At 38.1% G+C, this 16081-nt stretch overlaps 1 protein-coding gene across 5 annotated transcripts in view; it reads right to left on the bottom strand.

The window, feature by feature from the left end:
* Window positions 1-16081, bottom strand: part of FSHR (follicle stimulating hormone receptor) — a 182138-nt gene that overhangs the window by 105926 nt on the left and 60131 nt on the right. For all 5 annotated transcript variants that reach the window (XM_081593770.1, XM_081593772.1, XM_081593771.1 and 2 more), the window contains exon 2: window positions 10433-10504. In XM_081593770.1, coding sequence (XP_081449896.1) covers window positions 10433-10504 — 72 coding nt within the window. The remainder of the gene's footprint in view (window positions 1-10432; window positions 10505-16081) is intronic.

Raw genomic sequence — 16081 nt, 5'->3', positions numbered from 1 at the left:
TACAGAGCAAAAGCAGGGGTAGGTTCACACCAGAACCTGCCCAGTCTGGCATCTAATCTTGGACTCAAAGAACTGTGAGATTTAAATATTCGTTGTTTAAGTCACCTAGTGCAGTATTGTATTCAGTATTACAGCAGCCTGAACCAGTTAAGACAACAGGGCTCTCATCTATGAATATGTTCTTTCAGTATTCCCTTCTTTGGAATCCCTTCCAGCAAGGGAAACCCTACACTACCTTCATGGATAAAGCAAAAAGGACTGAGATGTGGATGGTTATAATGAATATAAAGGGCATCCATAAAATGACTAGATCTCAGGAACTCTTGTTTCCCTTATCAGACTCCTCTTCACCCTGAACACATAGAAAGAAATCCAAGTGAACACAAACTAGCAAAAAGACAAAACAAAGCCAAACTTATAAATACAAAGGTAATAAATTATTCTCTTTCTGATCTGGGCAGCTATTAGATACTGTAGAGTCTATTTTGAGGCCCCATCTAGAAACAGTTGAAAATAAGGAGACTTAATGGAAACATTAAAACCACACCAACCCTGAAAGTGACAAGAAAAGGGCTTCTTGTGTTCTTGGTTGAAGCAGTAAATACAACAAAAATACTTACTTTCAGAATATTTATGGAGAACAGGAAATGAGATAAGGACTTTCACCTTTTAGACACTAACTCACTGACTAAGTTAATTTGTAACTTAACAGGCAGCTGGGTTTGCAGAAGCGTGAACTAAAGCCAGTCTCAGCAGGATCTTTACCCAGAAATGAGTTGGCATGTGGAAACTTGAAGGTGAAGAAAATGCTCCAAGAAGAGGTTCCTTCTCCTCTATAACTGTCCCAGTAGAAAGTGACTCTAGGTTCTAGTTTATGGCAATTTCAAGTGCTTAGGCACTCTTGTGTCTCTCTTGCAGTAGAAATCCTCTCTTCTAAGTTTAAATGACATCACAGGAAGCTTTTACAGCCTTAATCCTCTCCTTTGTCACTTGTTACTTTAGTAAGGTAGAATGATTCTGGGAAAAGGTAGACACCCAACAAAAAGGAAGCCTTGTGTAGCAGAAAGGGCCAGATTACCTTGGGTTCAAATTCTAGCTTCACCACAAAAGAACTCTGAGGCTGGTTGATTGCTTGCCTTTTCTGAATGTCAGTTTCCCTGTTTGTAAAGTGCAGATTCACTGAGATGTGGTATTTGAAACACCTGGCCCTAAATAGGTACTGAGAAATTGTTGGTTTTAGAAAATCAACTTTATTGAAGTGTAACTTAAATAATTCTATGTGCTCATTTCAGCTGTTTGAGGAGTTTTTGCAAATTCATGTATTTTGTAACAGCCACCTTAGTCAAGATATAGAACATGTTCACCAGCCTGAAAATTTCTTTGGTGGCCCTTCCCAGACAATCCCCACCATCACCCTTGGCCTCAGCAAGTACTGATGTGCTTGCTTCCTGTCACCATAGATTGGGTGTATTATTTCTTCAAGTTTTATATAAATAAAATTATTTGATGTAAGGTATATTCTCTTAGGTTTGGCTTCTTTGCCTTAGTATAATGCCTGAGACCCAGCCATGTCATTGCGTTAGTAGCTTATTCCTTTTTATTTATTACTTATTCATACTCTGTTGTGGGAATAGAACACAATTTGTTTTTCCAGTAACCTGGTGATGAGTATTTGAATTGTTTTTAGTTTTGGGCTATTATGAACAAATCTGTTTTGAATATTCTTGACCAAGGCTTTGAGTGGACATATGTTTTCACTTCTTTTGGATAAATAGTTTATAAGAAGCTGTCAAACTGTTTCCCAAAATGGTTGTACTATTTTGCAGTCTTACCAGATACACTGGATCATTCCATTTACTCCACAGCTTCACCCGTGCCTGCTCTATCAGTCTTTAATTCTAGCCGTTCTAGTGAGTATGCAATGGTATTTAAGGTTTTACATTGCATATCTGTAATGACCACTGATGTTGAACATCATTTCATGTGCTTATTGTTCATTTCTACATCTTCTTTTGCTAAGTAGCTGTTCAGATCTTTGGCCTATTTTTAATTAGATTGTTCATCTACTTGTTTTTCCCTTTTAAGAGTTCTTTATATCTTCTTTTTACAAGTCCTTTTCCAGAGCGTGTTTTGGAAATACTTTAGTCCCTGCCTGTGGCTTGGTTTTTCATTTTCCTGATAGCTGTACTTTTGAAGAGCAGAGATTTTATTTTGATGAAGTCAAAAGTTTTGAAGTTTTAGCTTTTACATTTAAGACTGTGATCTGTTTAGAGATAAATTTTGTGTATGACATCAGGTAAGGGTTGAGTTGTATTTTTTTTTTTCCCCATATGAATACCAAGTTGATTCACCACCATCTGTGGAAAAAAAAATTATTCTTTCCTTATTGTAATCAACTCTTTCAAGATATAGAGGATGAGGGATCATTTCCCAACTCATTCTGTAGCATCACTAAAACAAAGCCAAAAAAAGCAATTACAAGAAAAGAAATATACAGACTAACATCTCTACAAGTACAGACACAAAAATTCTTAACAAAATATTAGTAAATCAAAACCTGTGAACATAAATGGATTTTGAAAAATCTAAGTCAGATGGTTTTATTTAGTTGCTCAAAATAGCCCATATAATTTCCATCACACTCCCTGTGACACTCAAACTTGTCCTCATGGCCTACAAGTTTCTTCATGACCTTATTCCAGGTTCTTCTCTGACCTTATCTCCTGCCATCTCCCCTTTGTTGATTCTCCTTCAGCCACACCACGTAGACACACTATACATTTGTGATGAGCACTCTTTCTACAAATTGGATTCAGACTTAACTATCATCCATCTCAGTGGGTTTCAACTGTGGATGTATATTAAAATCGTCAAGGGAGTTTTAAAAAATGATCAGTGCTTGGCCCCACCCTAGAAAAATAGAATGAAAAGTCCCTGTAAGTGACAGTTAAGTTTGTAGATTACTTTAAACGTTCCCCGGGGGATTATAAAGTGCAGTCCAACCTGAACCTCATGATCACTTTTTTTTTTTTTTTTGCCCTGGGATTCAGATTCCCTCTTCCTATTCAGAGGTCCAGCCACTCCAACACTGGCCACCAGTTTCTTACCAGGAGCGTGTAGAATCATCAATCTTTCCTTCTTGCTTTATTTCAGTAAGTGGAACTCAAAGCTTCTTTGCTCATTAACTCTTAGAATCACAGAAGGTCAGAGTAAGAAGAGGCCTAAGTTATCTAACAAGGAGGTGCTTAGGGAGGCAAAGAAGATTGGAACCCAAATTTTCTAGCCCCAGTGTCATTAGTATTTTAGTTACCTGACTTTGCCCCTTTCTCTTTATCTGTGCTGAGTGAGTCTGAGGAATATAGAATTGGAAGGATCTTCAGCTTTTTTAGTGTGCTTGCAACAGTTTTCATTCAATAAATCTCTCCCTCTAAAAGTCCCTCTGTTAACTTTTCTTCCCCCAGTGATCTGGGAGTGGAGGCTGGAGTGTCAGACTAGTATTCTCATTTTTATATGCAAATAAATCACTTGATTATATTTTTTGTCCTTATGTTATGATGAATATTTCACATGAATTTTATATGGTTCATATTTATGGTTTGGGAGCTATTTCACATTTTGGCTCATTGCTGTCTCATCTGCATATACCATATCTCAGCTGATGTTGATTGGTCTCATTTACATATTCATCATGCTCCTATTTTCAAAGATATTTTGTTATACTCTGGCTTTTCTTCCCCCTCTAGTGTTATACCACATAGATGTGTTTTTAAATTACACTCATTTTCATACATAATTTTTCTGGTTACCATAAATCACCCCATTGTCACCTCCTCCTCCCACCCCTACTTAGTGTAATCTTCACACTTTATACCAAGCTGACATATGGTTCCAAAGTAATTAAAAACAATGTAAACAGTTTACAGTGCACTTTGCAAAGCCACTTCACACTGCAGAGAGCTTAATGATTTCCTTTTCCCCCAGCCAGTCCCAAAGCAGTAAAGAGTCAGGAGGTTTGAGATAGTGATGCTGATGAAAAAAACTAAGGTGTGACAGTGATCAGTTCACTTCTACTGGAGAAGCTCCTGCTCCACTTCTGCCAAAAGACTTGGTTCCCTCTTGACTTCTTATAGAAGAAGCAGAAGGGGTGGGTTAAGCTGGATTGATGAACGCATGGATTAGCACAGATTAGGGCAGAGTAGCTCAGTCAGTAAAGCATTTCCCTGCAGTGCAGGAGACCCGGGTTCGATCCCTGGGTTGGGAAGATCCCCTGGAGAAGGAAATGGCAACCCACTCCAGTATCCTTGCCTGGAAAATCTCATGGACAGAGGAGCCTGGTGGGTTGTAGTTCATGGGGTCACAAAGAGTCGGGCACGACTGAGCGACTAACACTTAATACTGGATTCTTTCAGTTATTCTAGGAGGTGGAAGGGGGACAAATCAAACTTAGCAAATCCCCAACCATCTGGGCTACAGAGCCTTCTCTCTTTACCACAAGAAGAGGACTAATTTTCTTTTTTGACATTCATGGTTTGCTCAACTACCAGGATCTAGTCTTCACTTTTTTTTTTCTTTTTCCCCCAACAATAGACTCAGTTTTGTTTGTGAATCTCCCTCCTCACTTTCAAATCCCCATGGCTGGGGTAGATATTTTCAGCTCTAGGAATGGAGCCCATTACTCAAGTCACAGCCAATTTGAACATCACATTCTCTTAGCTGCTGTGGTTGGTCCAGGGATGGTTGTGTGATTTAAGCAAGTCAGACTTAAATCTGAAGACTTTTGTGGGATTGAGCAGGAAAAAGGGCAGGGCTTTCACCCTGAATAGAACCCGAGACAGTGTCTGAAGGCAGGACTGCTACTGCTTTATTCCCACCAAGGGTGGGGCTCACGGTTGGAATGACCATAGACCAGAGAGAGGGGGAGAAGCTGAGTCCTAAGGACACTGAACCTGAATAGAGCTGTTTCTAAAGTCATTCCTTCTTGCTGAATGTCAAGTTAAATGAGCCATTAAACTCCCTTCTTTTCCTTAAACCAGTTTGAGGTTATTTTTTTTGACCTCACACAACAGAAAGAGCCCAAACAAATTCAATGTTTGTATCACTTATTTTGCACATATTATCTTGTGTGTTTTTGTCCTGGGTCATATTTTAAACTATAGCTATACAAATGCCTGGATCATAGTAGAGTCTCAGCCAGTGTTGACATGTCTATCAACTCCTTTTTTTTTTTTAATATTATCATTCCTATGATAAATATTCCTATTATTTATCCTATCATTCCTGTCATTCCATTAGTATCTTTTTGGATCTAGGTAGTTTCTTTCTCCAACTAATTATATTTGTCATTTTTATTCATTCATTTATCAGACATTTATTGTAGGTACCTGACTGTATGAGACACTATGGATCCAGTAATGGGTGAAAGCAGTCTTATCCTTGTGCTCATAGAGCTTAGGGGAGTCAGAGATTAATTAAACTATGGCATAAAAAAGTGCAAGAGTGCTAAAGTGACAGCCACCACATAGAGACTAGTGATAGGAGGGTGTTTTACATTAGTAGGAAGGCTTTGTCCTGGTTGAGGAGATCAGGGAAGGCCTTCTAAGGCAAATAACACTGGTGTGGGAATCTGAAGCAGAAGGACGAACTGACTGAATTAAGAGGACAGGGTAGAAAGAAATTCTTGTCAGAAGGAATAGCACGTGCCAGGCAAGGCCCATGGTGGGCAGTGTAGCATGGTACACTGAACTGAACTGAGAAGGGGATAGCAGAGCAAAGGAGAAAATGTGAAAGGTCTATTCTAGTTGCTTTTCTCTCTCTTTTTAAAATTTAAATTTATTTATTTTTAATTGGAGGATAATTACTTTACATTATTGTGTTGGTTTCTGCCATATAGTAACATGAATCAGCCATAGTTATACATATGTCCCCTCCCTCTTGAGCCTCCCTCCCACCTCCCACCCCTCTAGATTGTCACAGAACACTGAATTTGAGCTCCCTGTGTCATATGGCACGTTTCCACTGGCTATCTAATTTTACATATGGTAATGTATATGTCTCCATGCTACTCTCTCAATTCGTCCCACCCTCTCCTTCCCCCACTGTGTCCACAAGTCTGTTCTCTATGTCTGTGTCTCCATTGCTGCCCTGCAGATCGGTTCATCAGTACCATCTTTCTAGATTCCATACATATGCGTTAGTATATGATGCTTATTTTTGTCTTTCTGAGTTACTTCAGTCTGTATAATAGGCTCTCGGTTCATCCACCTCATTAGAACTGAGTCAAATGTGTTCCTTTTTAGGGATGAGTAATATTTCTTTGGTGTTTGTGTACCACAACTTCTTCATCCATTCATCCGTTGATGGACATCTAGGTTGCTTTCATGTTAATTTCTGTCAATGGACATCTAGGTTGCTTTCATGTCAATTTCTTTTTTATGTTCAGAGCAGCAGTAAGGTATGTAGTGTGTGTGTGTGTGTGTGTGTGTGTGTGTGTGTGTGTGTGTGTGTGTGTACAGAGATACACATGATTAGGTATAAATTTAGAAAATATCACTCTGGTTGTCATGTAGAAGATAAATGGGACAGCACAAGAAGAAGCCTGGTACAGTTTTCCAGGGAAAGACAGACAATGGTAGCTGGAGAAGGAGATGGGTAGACAGGTCAGAAGTATAATCAGGAAATTAAAAACAACACGACTTGGTGTTGTACTTAATACAAAGTTAAGTTACACTCTGGCTTTGCTCTTAAATAGCAATTCAGGGATGTGGAAGAAACCTGTAAATTCTGAATACCATCTGATAAATATGCTGTTGCTATTACAAGCACAAGATTATGATTTGGAAGCACTGGGAGAGTTCTGGAAAGGCTCTACTCTACACTGAGGACGGGAGTAAACATTTGATCCAGCTCCTGGAGGACAGGCAGGATTCTACCAAGTGCAATTTTAGGTAGAAGGACAGCATCTACACAAGAGCAGTGAAAATATATTTGTTCACTTGTTCATTTATACATTTACCTGTACCTATTTTTTGGTCTCTCTATGTGCCAGACATTATCCAATGAACCAGTCATCACATTCTAAATAAGCAGTATGATATCTGGAAATGGCAGTGCTTGGGAAATGGCAAATCTTCCTGCCTGAAAGTGTGGGCTACACTGTGTATGGTGGGAGATATGAGCTTTGATTTCTGTGTCAGAGGCTTATGGTTTTTAGAAGTTCTTCTGCAAGGGACTTTGAGCAAGACAGATCTGGAAGCAGAGTGGTGGGAGGCTGGACCTGGGACAGAGTAGCCTTATTCAGTAGGCTGTGCAAGTGACTTTGAAACTCATAGCTGCAGGAATAAGATGAGAGAATAGGGCTCCAGAGGTTATTTGTGAGGGGTGGTCAATAGGACTGGAAGAGTACCTGCATAGCAGGGAGAGAGAAGGCATGTGAGTTACGGGATTTTCTTGCTTGGGAATCTGGGCAGATGGTGATGTTATCCACTGGGCACTAGGAGAAGATCAGAAATTTAAGGATAAAGATAAAGAGTTTGTCTGGATATGAGGCATTCGCAGTTCACTTAGGGGTAGATATTGAGGAATCTCTCCATTTCAAAGCAAGAATTACGGCCTCAGAGGAGAGGTGAATTTAGGCAGATGCAGATTTAGGAGTCCCGGTAGTAAGACATTATTTGATAAATAATGATTTGAAGGTGTGAGTATAAAGAAGGAAACTGGCCAAAAAATGGGGCCCCGGAAACCTGAACTTTTGAGGGGCAGCTGAGGAATAAGAAAGGAGACAGAACTGGTTGTGGAGTAGTCTGGGGTGTTCAGCAGGCCGGCAGAAGTGTGAGGTGTCACTGAAGCAAAAGGAGAAAGAGTAGTGAGAAGGATGGCGTGAATGGTCAGTGTAATCAGAAGCTACCTGTCGGTTAAGTGCTAAGAGGACAAAGTAGAAGTCATCAGTTCTGGCAGTTTTGGTGTTATTGGGACCTTTGATAGAATAATTTAACAGTGTTAGAGAATTTGTGGTCAAATAACAATTGGACAGGAGTGAGGAGAGACTGAACGGAAAGGCTGAACAGAATGCAGGCTGCTTTTTCAGAAGAGTGGTAGTGATGAGGAAGAGATAGGAAGGGGGAAGAGAAAGAAGGCAGAATTTATCCAGAAAGCTTTTCCCTCTTCTTTTTAATAAGCGTACATGAAACTAGGCCACATGTGCAGAATGAATGAAAGGGATTTTGTGATTTGTGGAGAGGGAGATATTGCAAAGGAAGCCAGTAGTTATTAAGTTCAAGAAACTGGTTAAAAACTGGAAGAATAAAATAAATGAAGAAGAGAGATCTGGAAAGCTCTGATCTGAACTCATCAGGGACCAAGAAGAGGAGGTGAGACAAAAGATGAAGGTGAACATAGGGCTGGAAGGGTACAAATCATCTGTTCAGAGTTCAGTTCAGTGCTGGCTCCTCTACTCAGGAATGCTTTCTTTAGGACATGAAAAGTACTGCAAAAATAAGATTAATTTTTTTTTTTGGCATCTGTGTTGGTACAGGCTGATTCATAAAAGCATGTGGTAGAAATGGACATCCTGTGACTGAGCAAGCTGAGTTTCAAAACCAGCTGCTCTGTCTCTGGGATTATTGCTATGCCAGCTCGGATCAACCCTCTGTCACCAGAGGAAGTTCTCATGGGAGGCTGAGCACCCAGTGAGGGGTCATTCACATTTTCTGGATTTAATTATATTAAGGTGAATTATTTGTACCTGGTATTGCTGTCTTTAGAATGATTTCTATGCAATTTTACAGACTGGTTGAAGGGGCAAGACCTACCCAATCATCATCAAATCTCTGTTAATTCCAGGCAGGGTAATGGCTGATCCATCCAGGAATACACGTTGAGCCAAAAGCTCTCCTACACTATTCCTTTCCTGTTTTCCTTGGTGAACTCTGCTCAGATGAGTGCCCCATCCTGCAATTCCTGTGCATGTTGAATGTCTTCAAGAAAGTAAACCCTGAAGACCACAGGTCTTAAACTGGGCTCCCGTCCAACAGGGAGACGCTTGCATGTAGATCACATAAGCCATCCCCCACTATAAAAACACCTCCCTTGAAATACAGATGAGGAAATCACAGCTCTCAGAGATAAACTGATTTAATTAAGGTGACACAGTTAAGTTTATATTAAAACCAACACTCAAACATAGGACTCTGACCAACCTCTTCTAAGCAAGTGACTTAACCACTGAAACACGTTGCTCCTCTCTCTGCTTTGTGTTTCTTTCATTAATGGATTTCTTTCTCACTTCCTCAGACCTGGGCAAGTGTTCTTTCTAAAAGGCAGGTGAAAGAATCAAGATAAAAATTGACTGGCTTAAAGAAGGAAAAACATCTATAACTGAGGGAGGGGTGTTGCTTATTCTTATAATGAAAAAAAGTTCTCTTCTGTGTAATCCATCAAATCTATTGGTGTACCTACTGGCACTTGAGTTCTGGATTCTGGCTGCTACTATGGTGAAAAATACTTTTTCCATTTCTTAAAGCCTGGGGGATGGGATCAAATACCTTCAGAAGCAGAGTGAGTTACCATAAGCATGAAAGACTTTGCTGGTTTTTGTTTTTTTTTATTACTTTGTACCCCACTTTGAGTGAAGCTTATTTGGGGAAACCCATACATTAAGCTAGCCCAATAAAACTCAAATGTTGAAGATCTTAAAAAAAAAAAGCAAATATTTACATGAACAAAGTCTTCTCTTTTCAAAGGAAATTGCCTTCAGTGCTCTAACCTTTCCCAATACTTCTGAATGTTTATCTGTCATTTACCACTTGTCAGCATGGCTTAGGGACAAGAAGTCCACAAAATCTATAAAGCCCAAATGTTAGTCCCTGCTGTCAATTAAAAATTAATCCAAAATAATAGAAAGTGTCTTTAAAAAGAATGGATGTCAGCAGAGAAAATAGGCTTTGGTTTATAAAAATTACACTCACAGGTACTTGGGGAACAAAAGAAAGAAAGTGAAAGTGTTAGTAGCCCAGTCTGACTCTTTGCAGCCCCATGGACTGTAGCCTGCCAAGCTCCTCTGTCCATGGGATTCTCCAGGTAAGAATCCACTGGAGTGGATGCCATTCCCTTCTCCAGGGGATCTTCCCCACCCAGGGATCAAACCCGTGTCTCCTGCATTGCAGGCAGATTCTTTACCATCTGAGCCACCAGGGAAGCCAAATTTTGCACCAAAAAAGAGAATTTTTTGGGTTGACCTTATGCCTATTTCAGTGGCCACATGCTGAAAGATTCCACAAGTTTAGGAAGTATGGAAAGGAAACACAATTGGACAAGGTGCAAAACCTTTGCTTGGTAGTGTCATTCTAGTTCCTAAGCATAAAGAATCATGCTAGATGTGATCTGGGGTTGCTGCCTATAGCCATTCAAAGCACCCACACATTCCTCAGGTACATACATTTTCTCCAGGTCTCCAAATCCTGAAAAGGCTCCTTTTGGGATGACTCGAAGCTTGGTGAGAACAAACCTCCTGAAAAGAGAGTGGACATAAAATATCACAACCTATCCATTCATAGATTAGTCATTGAGTGCCTAAGGTATAACAGCAGATAACAGCCATTGCATACTATGTGCTTGCCATTTAGTAATGGTTATAATTGCTTCTCCATGATCTCTTTTCACCCATATCACAAATCAGTGATATGGGCACTATTGTTATCCCTCTTTTGCATAAGAGGAAACTGAGGTTTAGGAAGGGTTAAAAACTTACCCAGGGTCAGTCAGGTGGCTAATATGTGGCAGAGTTAGGATATGAGCCTTCTGTTCATCACTACTCCATGTTGCCTCCTCTAGCCCTATGTGAGTCTCCTTTTTCTCTATTCCAACTCTTAATACCTCCTCCCTGTTGTCCTCAGCTGACTTTTCTTACTTCAGAAAAAAATGAAACCAGTAGAAGAGAATGTCCTCATGCTCTCACATGGCTCCCAGCTAACCTCTCGCCTGCACCTGGGCTTATACCCCCTGCCCCACTTCCTGTTACTATGGGTGAGCTGTCCAGGGTCCTGACTAAAAAACAGCTCCTCTGATCCACACCATATCTTTTTCCTTGCCTTGTGAAGGTAGCCACTACAGTTTCTCCCTTTTTTTCATACATTTCATTCACCTACTTTTTCTTCTTTATTGGATCCTGCCCATCAGTATACCAACATGCCTTAATTTCTCCCATCTTAGAAAAATCTTAACCTCATCCATCTTCAGCTTTTGCCATTTCCTTCTGATGGAAAAATTTGTCTCATGCTTGCCTCAATATTCCTTCCAATGGCTTCTCATCTCAGTCAGGAAACAAACAAACAAACAAAACAAAACAGATTGTATATAATGGCCTTCAGGATCCTACAAGATCTTCCCACTCTCCTTTCCCATAGATCCTCTACTTTGATTTTGACCCCTCACACCACTGATTATTTCATTCTCTTCACAGTAATCTCTTACTATTCTTTGTACAGGCTAGGTTCCTTCTTGCCTAATATTTCTGCATTTGCAATTCTCTCTTCCTGGAGAATTCTTCTCTCATATTTTTTGGCTTGCTCCTTCAGCCAGCTGCTTGCTCAAATGTCACTTTCTCAGTAAAGCTTTCCCTAACTACCCTATTTAAAATGACAGCTTCCCCAACTTAGACCGTTAGCCTTAGCTTTCTTCATAGTACTTCTGATATGTTTAATCTTCTATTTATTTATCTACTTATATATTAATATACTTACTTATCTTTTACCCAAAACTAGAATGCAAGCTCTGTGAGGGCAGGGATTTTTGTCTGATTTGCCTACTGCTGTATACCAAATGCCTGGAACAGTGAATGGTGTATGACACATATTCAGAAAAATGTTTCTTGAATGGCGATTGAAGTCTGAGAGTTCTAGGCTTGAGGGTAGAATTACAAGTGACCCTTTGGGAATCTACAACAAGAATACTATTTCTGCTCCCTCTCACTTTCCTTGCTTTGCAATTGGTTAATAGGGATTTGGTTTTTCCCCTACTATAATCCTTCCTTCTGCAAGGCAGTCTGTTAGTGGGAATTCAGTATGGACTTGAATAGTTTCACAAACCTTCTTTACATTAGTCTCATATTTTTTAAAATTGTTATTAGTGAAATTCCTGTTTCAGAAAGTTATTGTTCAGGCAAGCAGTTCTTTTCTTCCACTTTGCTTGTTTGCCTTTCATTGCCATGTCCTCACCAGTTCCAGGGTGAGGAATCATGAGAGAGAATTCTGCGTACTGTTTATGCTTTGGAAGATTTTATATACATGGGAAGGCAAAAAATAGAAGCCTTGGAATCACAAGAAGACAGATGTGGGATACATTTATAGTTGATGTAACAACTGTAAATATTATACAAAGATTAAAATGTAAAATTCCCATAGTACATAAATAAATATATATGAGGAAGGTTGGAAGGAGTGTGTGAGCTTGAGCTTGGGTCTCAAAACTATCAGATCATATTGATGCTAAAAGCATAATCGCTATGAAAGTATTTTATCTAATTTAGGATTGAGTGTAATGGTTCTGGAACAATGTAACTTACTGAATGCTCATCTGAAAAGAACCAAGGTCAGTTCATATTCTCTTAATGTACTCACTTGCTGCTGCTGCTGCTGCTAAGTCGCTTCAGTCGTGTCTGACTCTGTGCGACCCCATAGACGGCAGCCCATCAGGCTCCGCCGTCCCTGGGATTCTCCAGGCAAGAATACTGGAGTGGATTGCCATTTCCTTCTCCAGTGCATGAAAGGGAAAAATGAAAGTGAAGTCGCTCAGTCGTGTCCGACTCTTAGCGACCCCATGGACTGTAGCCTACCAGGCTCCTCTGTCCATGGGATTTTCCAGGCAAGAGTACTGGAGTGGGGTGCCATTGCCTTCTCCGAATGTACTCACTTAATCTTAGTTAAAATAGACAACTTCCTTTTGTTCCTATTTATTACAAGACGAAAAATTATGAAAACAAACTGGTAAAAGCAAAGAATAAAATTGCTTTAAACTACTTAGTCTTAAACTTCAAGGGAGTTGAAATACTAAGGTAAATACTAGTTAGTAAGACATGCAAAGAGTGAAACCGTGTATAATTGGATTTATTTGATAATGAGTCAACTAGATAGTTCTTTTTTATTCAACTTTAGTATCAAGCACATATTCTAAAACTTTCAATGTCTATTCCTGTATTAAGTGGTTCAAACTAATTAATAAAATTAAATCTTATTGAAATTTAAAGTCTTCTATCTCCGAAAGGCTATAAATTAGATCCACTAAAGATCACCCAGAAGTCTTATGTAAAACATAGCCAATATTGTTTCAGTTGCATAACTGAGCTTATAAAAAAGTATAAGAAATTTCTAGGGACCTAGAGTAAAATAACTGAATACCAGATGGAAACTGGAGTCATGAATGCAAACAGAATTCCAAGAAGGTAAATTGAAGTCAGTGTATTCTGAGGGTGTCAGGGGGAGGAGGGGATAGAGGAAAGGAGTTGGGAGAGGGGTATCTGGACTTGGTAGACAAAACATTTGTGTTTTGAGTCCATGAGATGAAATATGGAAGTTGGAATGCAAAGATTTATTTATGTGTGTCATTGTCTGTCTACCTACCTATCTATCTACCTATCTATCATATGTGCTTTCTAGAAAGAAAGTGGAGAACATCAATTTTCAATGAAATAACATCTGGAGAATTTCCATAATTTATGAAAGACATAAATGCTCAGATTCAGAAACCTCAACAAGTCTCAGGAAGGGAAACAGATAAATCCATTGTCAGATACCTGTGAATTAAAACTGTAGAGCCAAAAAAGAATTTTTTAAAAATGCAAACAGGATAAAAAAAGTCATTATCTTCAAAGGAAAAAAAATACAATTAGAAAGCTTGGTAAAAATATCTTCAAAATTATTAGAGAAAATAACTGCCAGTTTAGAGTCCCGTTCCCAGAAGTAGTCATTCAAATGTGAGGGTAAAATAAAAAGACTTTTAGAAAAGTTTAATGCGCCCTTAACAAAGTTTTAGCAAAAAAATTCCCTTAGAAAATAATTTAATCCAGTAGGAAGGCTCAAAAACAAGGAATAGTGAACAAAGAAATTAGTACTCCTTATTGAATAGGTAGGTTTATAATGGTTGGAAAACTCACTATTTAATAAGGAACACTACAAAAATATTGACCAAGTCCATTCATGATAAAACATTTTGACATACAAGAAAAAGGGAGAATATTCTTAATCAGATAAGGAGTAAAATCTATCTACCACTACAATAAATACATCATACCCAGTGATGAAATACTAGACACATTCCTTTTAAAATTAGAAATGAGGCAAGGATGCCTGCTGTTGCATCTTCCACTCAGTATTGTACTAGGTGCCCTAGACTATACAGTGAGATAAAAAAAAAAGAAAAAGATATATTAAGATTATTGATGAAAAACTGTCATTGTCTATAGATAACACAATTGTCTATAAAGCAAACTCTAACCTGAGAGATCAGTAGTAGAACTAATAAGAAGGTCTGGTTGGGTAGGTGGCTGTATAATTAACACACTTAATTTTCATTCTTATATTATTTTAAAGTATATCACTATCAATGGCCATAAAACTTATGTTTAAGGGAATCACACTGTTGTAAAAATATCAGTTTTATCCACATTAACACAGAAATTAAGTGTAAGACCCATATAAGACATAATAGTTTTTGTTGTTTCTTTTGATACATGTGAATGGAAATTGACTAGCTGGTTAATATTCACATAGAAGAGCAGTTTTGAAGAATAGCCAAAACAATTTTGAAGAAGTAAAACAAGATTGGGAGAATTGGCATAATAGGTGATACGATTTTTATAAAACTATAGTGATTAAAATGCTGTGGTATTGACAGAGATTAAATAGTAGACCAGTGGAAAAGAAAACAAATACAGAAGTAGACCGTTAAACAAAAGAAAATGGCACGTGAGAGAGTAGCATTAAAAATCTATGGAGGAAGATGTGGATTAATCAATAAATGCTTAAACTATTGATTATCCTTGTGGATAAAAATAAAACCTTTATTATCATATTAAAGTCTCAGTTCCAAGTTTATTAAAAATCTAAATGGGAAAAATCAATACTTTAAAACTTTTAAATAAAATGTAACATTCTATTGAGAAAATTGTCTTTTAAAAAGATACAAAAATTGCACACCAAAATTGTAGAGCTAATAGATTTGACTATAGTAAACTTAAAATTTCTCAAAAACAAAAATAAAGATACTTGCAACACATACAACTAACAAGGGTTAGCATCCAAAATACAAAGAACTTTGCAAAATAATGAGAAAAATACACACAACCCAGTAGAAAAATTGGCAAAAGATAAGAACAGACAATTCATATAAGAGAAAATGCAAATGGCCAATAAGCATATGAAAAGATGCTCAACTTCACTAGTAATTAAGAAAATGCAAATTTAAACAATAATTAGATGCCTTTAAATACCATCATATTGACAAACACTATAAGGAATACTTCACAGTAGCAGTGCTGGTGAGGCAGTGGAATATTAGGACATTTTCTACACTCTTGATGGAAGGATAATTTGCTATGAGTACTTTCAGTAGCCACTAGGCAAAACATATTAAAGTCAAAGAAACAAGTGCCTTTGGATCCAGTTATTTCATGTCTCCTGGCCACATATGCACCTGGAGACAGGTAAAAGATTAACCACTGCCACATCATTTGCAAAAAAAAAAAAAAAAAACTGGAGACAAATGCTCATAAACAAGAGAATGAATATATGATAATCATTTGTGATATACTGACACAACGCCAGATTACAAAGCAGTGAAAAGGAACAAACTAGCTGGAGCTGCATTCAAAAATCTGTCAATGTATGGCAAAACCAATACAATATTGTAAAGTTAAAAAAAAAGGAAAAAAAAATCTGGATAAATTCCGAAAACAGAATGTTGAGAAAAAAAGAAGTGAATTATATGTGCAATATGTACAGTATGATATGATTTTCATAAAGGTTAACAACATGCAAAATAAAACAGTTTATTGTTTTGTATGAATCGTGTTTTTTTCATTCTGTATTTTTGA

Source organism: Giraffa tippelskirchi, chromosome 4 (genome assembly GCF_054371585.1).
Source record: "Giraffa tippelskirchi isolate mGirTip1 chromosome 4, T2T-mGirTip1v1.2.pri, whole genome shotgun sequence".
Taxonomy (NCBI): domain Eukaryota; kingdom Metazoa; phylum Chordata; class Mammalia; order Artiodactyla; family Giraffidae; genus Giraffa; species Giraffa tippelskirchi.
Note: the sequence above shows the minus strand (reverse complement) of the source record. Positions and strands in the feature narration are given on the sequence as shown.